The sequence below is a fragment of the Salvelinus sp. IW2-2015 genome, linkage group LG19 (genome assembly GCF_002910315.2).
Source record: "Salvelinus sp. IW2-2015 linkage group LG19, ASM291031v2, whole genome shotgun sequence".
Taxonomy (NCBI): domain Eukaryota; kingdom Metazoa; phylum Chordata; class Actinopteri; order Salmoniformes; family Salmonidae; genus Salvelinus; species Salvelinus sp. IW2-2015.
In genome coordinates this window covers 21,230,021-21,242,569 of record NC_036859.1, presented here as the reverse complement: position 1 = coordinate 21,242,569, position 12,549 = coordinate 21,230,021, and the positions used below count along the sequence as shown (strand labels likewise).

The 12,549-nt window shown below is 41.9% G+C and overlaps 2 protein-coding genes and 1 pseudogene across 2 annotated transcripts; 2 read left to right on the top strand and 1 right to left on the bottom strand.

Annotated features, from left to right (window-relative positions):
* Positions 1 to 52: 52 nt before the first annotated feature.
* On the bottom strand, positions 53 to 4,353 carry LOC111979158 (target of EGR1 protein 1). The gene is made up of 7 exons (XM_024009495.2): positions 3,927 to 4,353; positions 3,732 to 3,772; positions 3,513 to 3,609; positions 3,271 to 3,432; positions 2,854 to 3,113; positions 1,049 to 1,211; positions 53 to 893 (listed from the first exon to the last, which is right to left on the bottom strand). The coding sequence occupies exons 1-7, from the start codon at positions 4,038 to 4,040 to the stop codon at positions 195 to 197; spliced, it is 1,536 nt and encodes a 511-aa protein (XP_023865263.1). The 5' UTR covers positions 4,041 to 4,353; the 3' UTR covers positions 53 to 194.
* A 17-nt stretch (positions 4,354 to 4,370) lies between these two features.
* LOC111979159 (THAP domain-containing protein 1 A) lies at positions 4,371 to 7,607 on the top strand. Its single transcript, XM_024009496.3, has 4 exons — positions 4,371 to 5,025; positions 5,243 to 5,396; positions 5,602 to 5,780; positions 6,009 to 7,607. Exons 1-4 carry the CDS (start codon positions 4,876 to 4,878, stop codon positions 6,381 to 6,383), a joined length of 858 nt encoding a protein of 285 aa, XP_023865264.1. The 5' UTR covers positions 4,371 to 4,875; the 3' UTR covers positions 6,384 to 7,607.
* A 163-nt stretch (positions 7,608 to 7,770) lies between these two features.
* Positions 7,771 to 12,177, top strand: LOC111978894 (selenoprotein Pb-like; annotated as a pseudogene).
* Positions 12,178 to 12,549: the final 372 nt, after the last annotated feature.

The window sequence follows — 12,549 nt, the reverse complement described above, 5'->3', positions numbered from 1 at the left end:
ACTCATCAGAAATGCCTAACATCAAGTGGTTTTCAGGACACAAATCACCATGTTTGTCATAACCAAGGAAAAGCCTTTATTGAAACAATACTGCAATCAAAATACTGAATGAAATTAAACTAAAATGTACAACAAAGTACACGAACTAAAAAAGGCTTTTATAAACAAGGAATAGGTTTGGTTCCATTTAATGTTTATACTGTTCCCTCTACTTTGCTAACCACACCCTTCCCCCACACGACATCCATCTTGTGCAAGTGAGCCTTGAAGGACTTGGAGAATGTGCTCTTAACGATATGCATCGGGACAGACTTGCCACTGAGGTAAACCTTGTTCAGACACTCAGGGAGCCAGGACTCTGAGCTCGGTGGCTTACCTACTCTCTCTGTCAAAGTGGCAGCATAGGAGAAAATGTAGCCCGTCATGAATGCGTCAAACCCTGCCCGGTGGGTACCTCCCTCCAGCTTCTTCCTCTTGGACTCTTCTTTCTTCTCTGCATCCGGTGTGGCCAGAGGCTGTGGCTCTGATACTCCATTTCTTTCCACCTCTTTGTCTGTCTTCATTTCCTCATCTGGAGACACAGCCTGTGGCTCTCTGACTCCGTTGCCTTCCTCCACCTTAGTCTTCAACTTCTCCTCGCTCTCTGGCCCCTGTACCTGAGCCCCATCTACCAGCTCTGTGAGAGGGGGAGGTTTGGTGTCTTTGTCAGGGATTACCTGGTCCTGCTTTAGCTCCATATGGGGCTGCTTGCTCATGGGGGCACCTTCAACTTTCCCCTGAGAAGAGTTCTTTCTTTTCCTCTTCCGTTTCTTTTTCTTTTCATTGTGCTGGATGATGAGGTCAGTGTCATGTGACAAGGGACACTGTGACCCATTGGGGCACCAACCATAAGCCTGGCAAATACAGAAAACACAAGCTCAGTGGTAAACATGGTACTGATTACTGCATTACCATTATAAAAATAGTATATGAAATATSCTGGCACAGACATTTTAGGGATCCTTTACAACAGAACCTGGTTTATGAGAAGTGATGTACTACTACTTACAGAGAAGCGCTGGCAAACATTGAGAAGTCCATCCGGGCTAAACCCAGCCAGACAGGGCCTATAGTCCACATAGTTGCTCAGGGGGCCTGAGTATTTGCAGAACTCCAGGAACAGATGGCGTCCACCACCACCAGCCTCAATCGACTTGCTGTTGTCCAGTTTGCTGTGAAAAAAATGACCACCACAAATAACTTAACTACCTCTTGAAATGTGGTGCATAAAGTATTCAGAACCCTTGACTTTTTCCACATTTTGTTAGGTTACTCTTCATTTTACCCATAGCCTGACWAGTCTCCGAGTCCCTGCCGCTGAAAAACATTCCCACAGCGTGATGCTGCCACCACCATGCTTCACCGTAGGGATGGTGCCAGGTTTCCTCCAGACGTGACACTTGGCATTCAGGCCAGAGTTCAATCTTGGTTTCATCAGACCAGAGAATCTTGTTTCTCATGGAGTGAGTCTTTAGGTGCCTTTTTGCAAACTAAGCGGGCTGTCATGTGCCTTTTACTGAGGAGTGGCTTCCATCTGGCCAGTCAACCATAAAGGCCTGATTGRTGGAGTGCTGTAAAAATGGTTGTCCTTCTGAAAGGTTCTCCCATCTCCACAGAGGAACTCTGGAGCTCTGTCAGAATGGCAATCGGGTTCTTGGTCACCTCTCGGAACAAGGCCCTTCTCCCCGATTGCTCAGTTTGGCCGGGCGGCCAGCTCTAGGAAGAGTCTTGGAGTTTCCAAACTTCTTCCATTTAAGAATGATGGAGGCCACTGTTCTTGGGGACCTTCAATACTGCAGAAATGTTTTGGTACCCTTCCCCAGATCTGTGCCTCGACACAATCCTGTATCAGAGCTCTATGGACAATTCCTTTGACATCATGGCTTGGTTTTTGCTCTGACATGCAGTGTCAAATCAAATTTTGTCACATGCACCGAATACAACCAGTGTAGACCTTACCGTGGGACCTCCTTATATAGTCAGGTGTGTGCCTTTCCATATCATGTCCAATCAATTGAATTTACCAAAAGGTGGACATCTCAAGAATAATCAATGGAAACACACATGAGCTCAATTTCGAGTCTCATAGCAAAGGATCTGAATGTTTATGGAAATAAGATATCTATTTTTAATACATTTGCAAACATTTCTAAAAACCTGTTTTCACTTTGTCATTATGGGAATCCATTCTAGAATAAGGCTAATGTAACAAAATGTGGAAGAAGTCAAGGGGTCGGGAATACTTTCAGAATGCACTGTACTTATCAAAATGTTGTGGCAAACAGCACTGATATACTACCACAGCTTTACGGTCAGATTGAATTTAGGCCTTAGTCTATCAGATCAAGCATTAACTGGCAATAGCAGACACCTGCATAGCGGATGTCTTGGCGTTGTCAGAGGTGGAACTGCATTGGCTCAGTCAAAATCAGTGAGCAGCTGCTCTTGCAGTCATTGTCTCAAAGCCACACCCGCCCACTCCCGTTAGAAGTTCAGCACGAGAAAGTATAGGCTATATAGAAATAATTACAATCTAATTGAAAAATCAGTAAATAATACAGATTTCTATCAGCCTAATCTATGTGTATATTACATATCAACTTCCAGCGTTCAAACTTATAAACAAGGCTGCATKSGGATTTTTGTTAATGCGACTACGTGCAGCCAATGGCAAWGTCCGCTTTAGGTATAATGCCGGGAGCCACTTGTGGATTTGTGCGCTCCAATGCATTTTCACTTCCGACATGTCAAAACAATCGCTATGTGGATGTGATTGAATTGAGCCCTGAATATATTAGTATTTACTATACTAACCACTTCTTGTAGGCATACTCCAGGTAAGAGGCAGCAAAGCGCAGCTCATTCTCTGTAGCGTACTTGGTGTCATAGATCCCAGCAGGGAACATCTGGGACAAGTCAGCAGTGAAAGTTCCTAGTTTATCTGGCAGTTGGGCATAGAAGCACTGATAAAGGAACACTATGTCAATCAAGCCATTGTGCAGCACCAAAGGCTTGCGAGCCCGTAGGAGTTCCACAAACAGCATCCTCATGTTCATTCCATGGGCATCCACTCCCTGGATACAAGAAAGGAATAGAACACTGGATCACTTCACCACTTAAAGGTAACAATTAGGAATAGTCCACAAAATAAAAGCTGCAGCCTAGTATCGTTTAAACCTGTGCATTTGTCTCTGTGGATCTGAGGGATTAACAACAAAATCTTGATCTCACCCTGTCATTGCCCCTGAGATAAGGGACACCTTCAGCATATTGTTTGTTGAAGTCAAATCCATATTGCACCAGGAACTGCACGGACTGTGGTTCAATTACGTACTCCTCACTGCAGAGCAATGTCAGGTTGTACACCTGCACAAGGTACGTATCATCATCATCCTGGAAAGAGATCAGACATCAATTAATGTCAAACTGTATATTTAGCTTTCTGAATGTCAATGTGCAAAGGAGACCTTTACCTTGTTTTCAAGTTTCTTATAACAAGCAAACCCAAGGGAGAGAATGGAGCGTGTGCGAGCTGCATTGCATATGGCTTTGTAACGGTCCTCTATGCATCTTAAAAATTAAAACAGAGATAGATCCAATGCAACACTTGAGATTGAGATACCATGGTGAAAGTACAATACATAATGAGAAAAAAACATATTAAACTTCAATTAATAAACAGCCATACTCACTCTGCCAGCAAAGCTTTTCTATTTCCAAGGCCACTCAATTCCTGAAACAAAACATTCAGACAGACAGAATGACATTATTAGTGTCAACAGACCTACATAAAGGTTGTTGGGCCCATATAATTACATATAGAAGCCAATGTACGTAGCTAGCTATTTCTGTCTACTAAACTCGCTTTAGCTTGATGCGACACTTACCGTATCCAGTGCAATGAAGGAGGCCGCCTTGATTGCAAGGACCATAGTTGGCCACAGTTCTTTGAAATTATCATTCTGCACATCAATAACAGGGACCACCATGGAGGATGTCATAGCTACCTGGTTAATATTTGAGCACAACCAAAATGTTCAACGTCTGTAGCCTAATGTTAGCTAGCTAGCTAGCTAAAGACAGTGGGATCGAGTAACTAGACTTATTGAATGGCCGGGGAGCTCATTGCATGGTGTTTTCGGTTGTCCAATGAAAGCGTTCTGTGCACTAGTATGCGATATTCTTCACGATGTCCCAGTTGGAAAGATCCAAATTAATGGAGAATATGAAGCGTAATTTAACCTGCAAATATTCTAACGTGGTCTGAATAGGCCCTCTCAGATTTTCCGTCAATACACAAAGGACCACAGTAGGCGTGGACCGTTTTTGTTGTTGAAAATATTTGTTTTACCTTTCTGTAATCACTTAATTTTCAATATGGGGCAATTTCGACTAAATATATGTGGTGTCTTTTCTTAGTCCCCATAAATCGAATTTTAATGCGTGAGATGTTGTATTTACTTCTCTTGAATAAATATTTGAAGCAGGCAGTTACTTGGATAGCGCATACCGGTGACGCCAGCAAACAACCGTTGGGGCAGGTGCGCCATTTTGGCTCAAACAGTCAGAATTTACTTTCTTTGCAATTTCATATTTTTTGGCATGCTGCGAACATCGCTTAATATTTTTGTTAATGGTTGGGATGAGATCATGTTTCACCACATTCTGTATTTAGTGTTTTGTTTCCTATGAGAACAAGTGTAACGTTCTGGTAGCATTAGCCTCACYAAGCTACATGCTAGTTAGCTGTGTCGTTCGATTGCATCGCCAACAACACTGGCTGATGGTTAGCTTGTTAGCTACATTTAGCTGTTTTGACTTGTTAGCTCGCTAGATATGGGTGGGTGCTCCGCTCCAAATTGCTCAAACTCAACAACCATTGGGAAGCAACTGTTTCGTTTTCCAAAAGAGCCTATACGTAAGAAGAAATGGCTTGTAAACTGCCGGCGTAATTTTCTACCAACTCCACATTCCAGACTGTGTCAGGCAAGTTTATTATGGGTGGCTAACATTACTGGCTAGCTAGCTAGGTCCATCAGTGAACAGTTTCCTAACTCCAAATTAGGACAAAACACGTTGACAAGTTTGCCTACACATTTAATACCATAACGTTATTAGTTAATTGTAGTGCAATATAATGCACCAAGAGAAAATACATCAATATGTAGCCAGCTAACGTTAATCATACAGCTATGTCTTGCAGAACCATTTTGAGCTGAGTCAGTTTGAAGAAATCGCCAGGTCGCCAGCAGGGGGAAAGAAGCTGAAACCAAATGCCATCCCCACTCTTTTCAATGTGCGAGATCCACCTTATCCCGTAACCCCACAGATAGTGCTACCACTCAAGCCAGAGCCAGGTAACTTAACTTTTTATTTATTTCTCAATCACATTAACATATGTGAAATTAAATATTGATAGATTACCAGATAGCACACAATTGTCAGATAGAAGCCTAATGCAAATGCTGGTCCTGTTGATCTAACACACAACTGTTCATTCCTGATCGTAACAGTGGATCAAATGACTGAGTCAAATGTGTTGTTAATGCTCTGTCTATCTAGTGGAGAGGGATCTCAATGTGGGGGATCATGGCTACGCACGACGGCAAACAACTCTAGGCATGGAGGAAGATGATGCTGATGAACTACACAAGGCAGAGGAACGTCCCTGCATCCATTGTCAACATTACAGAACACTGCTGGAACAAGAAATGCAACACACAGCCAGATTACAGAAAGAGGTGTGGTGCTAGCTCCTTTTTCTCAACAATTTCAAACTATTGCCTCATATTAGATGAAACAACTTTCTCCATTCAAACTTTTTCAGTGGAAGTTATTGTTACGCGCAATTATGCAATGGACCCTTCAATCTTTCAGTTATTAGAATGATTTTACAGGTAAGAACAACGTTTTGGGAAAATCTTTGAAAAGACAACACTTCAACATGTATGTTCTCTTCTTTTGTGTAGGTAGAGGAAATGAAAAAGCGAATGTTCAGACTGGACAGAATAGAGAGGGGCCTCCAGACATTTCTGTATGAAGACCAGGTCCGCGCCCTGACACTGACCAAGCGTTCCCGGAGAGCTGTGTGGTCCCACGAGACAGTGCTGAAGGCCCGTAAGATCCGATGTGCGGTCGGTGGTAAAGGTTATGAATTCCTCCGGGAGTTAGGCTACCCCCTGCCCTCTTATAGAACTTTATGCAACCGCCTGGATAACAAAATCATGTTGACGACAGCCATGGGGTGTGATGAGCTGGCAGAGCTAGGTCTAGGAATCATATCCACATGTGATAGTCCAGAGGGAGATGGGGACGATGAGGCTTTCATTGGAGTGATCTCATGAAAGAGAGATTTTAATTTAATTTATTTCAGTGTGTGTTTCATTTTACAGGACAATATAGCAAAGACTGACTGTATGACAGCTAGTAGGCCTATGTGGTGAAGAAAATGTGGAAGCATATGCACAATGGGAGATGTGTGTGTTAATGCAGAGGTGTYAAACATACGGCCCGGGGGGTTTGAGGAAAAATAAGTATATATTTTTTAAATTGTTGGGGGGTAACAAACTCAATATACTTTAAAATGACTCAAACCAATTTTAAATTATTATAAAGGACCTTTACATTCATACAGTTTTATGACTGTCTAGCTCGCTAATAAAAAAACAACAAATAAAAGCTAGATAGTTAGGGAGCATTGAAAATTCCAAAAATTATGGATTGTGGACTATGTTATCAAATTTTCAGCGTGGCCCATCAGGCCATGATGAAGACCGGATGTGGCTCCCAGGACAAAATGAGAAACCAAGAACACGTTTTGAAGGGATACTTCAGGACACGAAGACATACAAATGGTATCCACAAGTTCATCTGACAATGGGGAAATAGATAAAGGGCCTCATTGCTTTAAAGGGATACTTCAGGATTTTGGCATTCTTGGTTTTGGACTTGGTTTCACATAAGTGGTTTTCAGAATGGTTTACTTATGCWAAAAAATGTGGTGTTTATTTTGGTGAAGGAAACATAAGCTCCATCAAAACTATAAAGAGCAGCAGTCTGCCTAATGCTTTAAAGCTGCAATATCAAGCCACCTTTCTGTGCTCAATATGGGGCCATAATTCAGWAGCTAATCATTTGCTGTACTGCAGATGGCCATTTATTTTATTGCTGAGAATGTTTGACAAATACTAAGGAAGAGCAGAATTCTAACCACTGTTTCCAGAGTTTTTATTTGCCCCCCCATTGTCACTTATGTTAAGTGGACAAATTGGAGGAGTAGGTTATATTTTGTCATGGGAATCAGTTTAGCTGCATTTGGAAACTGCAGTGCAGTATACAACCTTTGGAGAACTGTGGTACCTGCATTATATACTGGCTGCGTCCCCTGAACTCAGGCTGAATAACCTGAGGCTTATTTTGTTACAATCACTAATGGGATGTTTGCTAGAAAGCAGAACCTGTTGGTGGGAGGAGGTTTGTAGACAACATACTAAAGGGGCAGGCGAGCATACCCTGATTGATCAAAACAATGGTACTGTAGAAGAAGAATAAATCTATATTTTAAGTAGGCTGCTTGTGACTTTATTTTTTGGGGGTGTTGAAGCATTCACATGTATCACTCCAATAAAGTGTGAAACATTATTTTGCATAGGAGACAATACCTTACTCATAGAACTGTAATGACTAGATTCTATCAAACTGATTCATGTTACAGGAACTACAGTGCATTTGGAAAGTATTCAGACTCCTTCACTTTTTCCACATTTTGTTACGTTACAGCCTTGTTCTAAAATTGATAAAATAAAACATTTTCCTCATCAATGCCACATAATGACAAAGCGAAAACAGATTTTTAGAAATGTTTGCAAATCTATAAATAATTAAACAAAATAACTTATTTAAAATATTCAGACCCTTTGCTATGAGACTCGAAAGCTTAAAAACAGCAGTGTAACATTTTTGGTTAGTTGTGTCAGTCCAGTTATGTCGTTCAGTCGTTTATTTTAATTGAGTACTGTACTTAGCAGAGACAATAGCTATTTTCCTTGCTAGAGATGCATTTGAAGATTTGCAATGAGAATCAAATCTGAAAATGAACTTCTGACATTGCCCTCTCTCTCCTGGAACTCTTTTTAGGTGAGGTTGGGAGAAGATGATGCAGGGTCTCTTTACTCTGAGGCTGTATGCTGCTCTGCCAGGGCTCCTATGGGCATCGCCTCTGTTAGTAGAATGGGACAATGATGCCTCCAAGATCTGCAAGCCGGCACCGCGCTGGGAGATCAAGGGCCATGGGGCCCCCATGAAGGGGCCGCTTGGAAATGTAGTCGTTCTGGCTCTACTGAAAGCCAGCTGACACTTCTGCCTCACACAGGCCTCCAAGTAAGAGAGAAGTCTTCAGAATCTGCCTGGCATAATTACTGTGGGCCTACTGTAACATACTGTTATTAYACCACTGTGGAAAGATTTGGGGGGGAAATCCTAATGATGTGGTAATGTATTTTCAAACAAATTGATGTTGATGAAATGCTGCCGGTGATCCATTTCAGAAAGTTGTTAAGAGCAGCCTACCCAAATATACAATATTCAAATGATGATAGAATGGGGAGGAGTAAATATCGCCATCTGTATCACGTTTGCCCTATCTTTGTCCCGCTGAGTAGACTAGAAGGCCTGCATGACAAGCTGCTCCGCAGCAACCTGACAGACACGTCTTTCCTCATTGTGAATGAGTGGGAGGTCCAGTCCGAAGCCATGTACTGGGAACGGAAGAGGAGGGCCCCCCGGGTATCCCTGTCTACCTACAGGATGACGTCTGGGAGGCCCTATATGGAAACATGGACGACTTCCTGGTATATGACAGGTAAGAAGGGAATGAAACACTGCCACTACATCGCTCTCCAACCAAGGTGCAGGGATTGAGGAGCAAAAACCCTGATGAAGGCTTAGGGCCGAAATGCCTTGGTTTTACTTCAAACAATAAAGAAGCACTTTTATCAACTTCCACTGTCCTCCAAGAGTTGCTGAATAACCTCTTCACTTCAATACGACAGGTAAGAGCCATCACAGAGGGGTCCTTCTGTGGGACAGCCCAAGTCCATATTATTTCTCAGAATTATAAATGTTCCATGAATAAGGAATGGGATTGTATTGATTGAAGGCAACATGTCAGCACTAATCTAAAGCTTACCACTGCTCTTTGACTTTAATGGTATGAAGTATCTGTCAGGTTTAAATTAGATATTTTCTATCTACAGAGATCTTTGTAATTGGTGTGACACCTTATTCATGTGGCCATGGATCTCTCTCTTCTCGCTGACAGATGTGGGAGACTGACGTGCCACATAGTTCTGCCCTACAGCTTCCTCCACTACCCTATATAGATGCAGCTGTCAGAGCCACTTACCACAAGGACATCTATGGCAACTGCACCATGAGTGAAAGCACACTTCTAAAGGGAATGACAGACATTTCATTTCTGTTTGGCTCGTCATTAGAAAACACTACTGTCTGCTGTAGTGCCCCATTGGAATAGAATGTCTAAAACAGGAACACACCCTACCTATAATGGGAACTGATTCTGAATAATAATGAGATCGCTCTGTGGCTCTCCCAGGTGATGTCTTTTTAGCTCGTACCTATTTTGTTAACTTTAGTGCGTTCTACTGTTATGCAGGAATCCAAATGGAGTTACTCAGCTGGGTGGAATAGCAGACAGCGAAACGAGTCTCTGAGCAGCGCAGGAATGGCTGTTAACGAGACAGACAGACAGTACAGTGGCAGATTGAAGCAACCCAGTTCCAGATGTTTTCTGAGGGGGGGTGGTAACATACATCACCAGCAGCAGCACCACCACAACCATGGGTCAGACAGATAAACAGGACTCCAATTAACACCGTCTGTGTAGTTGCTGAGACGAGTAATAGTTCGTTAGCATGGTGGTGGGGGCTTGTGTCAGTGTGTCAGACTTGACTGTCTGATAAATAGTTTTGTATGAATTCAGTTCGATTTTGTCTGTGCCTGTCAATTGTATCTGATAAAGTAAACCTGTACAGTAAACTGGAGTCATTTGGCCCTTGGAATACAGTATGTCTTCCCTACATGTGGTCAGGTGACATGTTCTACTCTCTGCTATGAAGTCTGTAGGGCAAACCTTACTGAGGTGTCTGTAGACAGATGCTGTCCTGAGGAAAACGGGACTGACAGTCACTGAACCCATGCAGGGCAGTGTGCTGGACTTCAGGGTATACTTAGGCATCCAAAATGTAGGTTCCAGGTTGCTGGTTGTTCCATGGTCAGATACTGGTTATTCACAAGCATGTAGCCTAAGCCTACTATGTTCTATATAACTAATCTAAATGCACAATTAAAAGTATGATTATGATGATGTATGAATGTAATCAAAATAAGTTCAATATGTTGTGTTCATAAAGGGTGGACTTATTTTGCTTGTCTTCAGTTACTGTCAGTGGATACAGTGAGGAAACCGAATATGAATACATCACCAGAATAAAGTGACATAAGACAGGCATCAAGGACAGTGGGGAGGGGGCAGCCAGAAGTAGGGAATTCCAAATGTTGTTTGAGAAAATGGGTCTAGTCTGACCTCAAACTGAGGAACAACTCAGCTGCTCTATTACTGATGTGCCAGAGAAGAGAGGTTGGTGACCTGCATTCCCAGTTGAATTAGTTTTACCTTGCTCCTAATGATCTGTGATGCCATATATTATAAATTAGCAGCAGGGCTACATCTCAGTGTCAGTAGTGTTTCACTTTTATGTCAACTAATGAATTTCCCAAATAATAGGACAATATTAATGTTCATGTTTGGGCCTAGGCCTATATCTAATCTATTCACCATTCTTTAAAACCCTGAATTGTTTTCAAGTTAAATAAGCGCTCACAAGTGGGCAAGGCATTAAATAGATAGGCTAAAACACCATGCGCAGCAGATGGATTACTTTATTGCCGCGCGGGGTGATGGTACGCGATAACTCAGGTCAGATATCATCGTCAACACTGGGAAAATGGCGCGCTGGACGGCAGACAAATTCAACAATCTCCATGCCATGGTTCGGTGGTCTGCGACCTTCAGATCAGCAATTTGTGCAAACCGGTCGATGAGTGCAGGCTACGAAGTACGTTCTGTTCAGTTTGCACCGGAATATAGACTATTAGAGCCTATTATAAATTACTGTCGTATGACAAAATCATTTGTCATTTCTAAAGTTGTGTTAAAATGAATACCCCTCTCGTCTAGACTCTAGTGGTATAGCCAAGGGAAATGCCTTCATCATCACTACTATTTATGCCAACAACACCTTGTTATTTGATTTAGGGCTGTGTTACTCTTCTGTGAAAGAARTCTTCATAGAAAGTGTATGTTAAATCTTTTGTAGGCGACAGGGAATTAAAACAGAAAAGGTTGGATGTTGAATAAGTGTGGTTGTGTAAGGGATTTTCTAAATCCTCCTGAAGCAAGAAGCTAATCCAGCTGGCCAACTGACTTGAGTAGACTATCAACAAAACGGCTGCCATGCTTCAGTGGATCTTTTATAAGTAGCTGTCAGATATTTCTGTGCAGGTTTTACAATTGTGTCCCATTCCATAATGTACCAATCTGACGTTAGATGGCAGTACTGTCGTGTTCATAAACATTTCCATATGAGGAATGGTATATGAGTGGTGAAATGGGGTAAACTTCTAGGAGTCATTTATTGTAGTTTCATTAGTCAGGATTGACTTTATATAATGTAAATTGGTAACTGAATATAACGAATCACAGCGTTTAGGTATTTAATCACAGCGTTTAGGTATGGCCACAACATGGCAGAAAATCCAACTGTTCTACCAATGAGTGCTAGAGAATGGAGGTAACTAAGTCTTCTGTGCTTCTAAAACCAGACACAGTGCTCACTGAAGTTCTCAGTACAATACCAATTTCTTAAACTATAGTAATGCTGTCTCTATGTCCTTCACCTGTGCCAATCACCTGCATCCTCATGTGCTACCTGCTCCTCATAAGGGTGGGCCCCAAGCTGATGGCTCAGACAGCCAGTCAACCTTAGCCTGTGCTCATCGTTTACAACTTTGCCATGGTCTGCATGTCTGCCTGCATGTTCTATGAGGTATGGAAACAGGGGAACGCATGGACAACTTGTAGCTATTTTACCCATCTTGAATGCTTTAGATCTGTTGTACACAGTACCTATCTATATCCTTGTTATATACTCTATGTGCAAATATGTGATGATGATTATCCATTTCTCTACCTGTAAACGTATAGTATTTTAACATGTTTTTCTTCCTTTTTTTATTTTATAATTGGATTGTTTATTTATTCACAGATTCACAAATAATATTATAAATCAAATCTCATTTTAATGGTCACATACACATGGTTAGCAGATGTTTTTGCGAGTGTAGCGAAATGCTTGGGCTTTTAGTTCCGACATTGCAGTAATATCTAACAAGTAATCTAACAATTTCACAACAACTACCTAATACACACAA

Coding starts and splice junctions, on each gene's coding strand:
- LOC111979158 (XM_024009495.2), bottom strand. CDS start 4,040: ATGACATCCTCCATGGTGGTCCCTGTTATTGATGTGCAGAATGATAAT. Junction 3,114..3,270: donor ATCTCAGGGGCAATGACAGG/GTGAGATCAAGA, acceptor TCTTGTATCCAG/GGAGTGGATGCCCATGGAAT. Junction 1,212..2,853: donor GAGTATGCCTACAAGAAGTG/GTTAGTATAGTA, acceptor TTTTTTTCACAG/CAAACTGGACAACAGCAAGT.
- LOC111979159 (XM_024009496.3), top strand. CDS start 4,876: ATGGGTGGGTGCTCCGCTCCAAATTGCTCAAACTCAACAACCATTGGG. Junction 5,397..5,601: donor ACCACTCAAGCCAGAGCCAG/GTAACTTAACTT, acceptor CTGTCTATCTAG/TGGAGAGGGATCTCAATGTG. Junction 5,781..6,008: donor CAGCCAGATTACAGAAAGAG/GTGTGGTGCTAG, acceptor TCTTTTGTGTAG/GTAGAGGAAATGAAAAAGCG.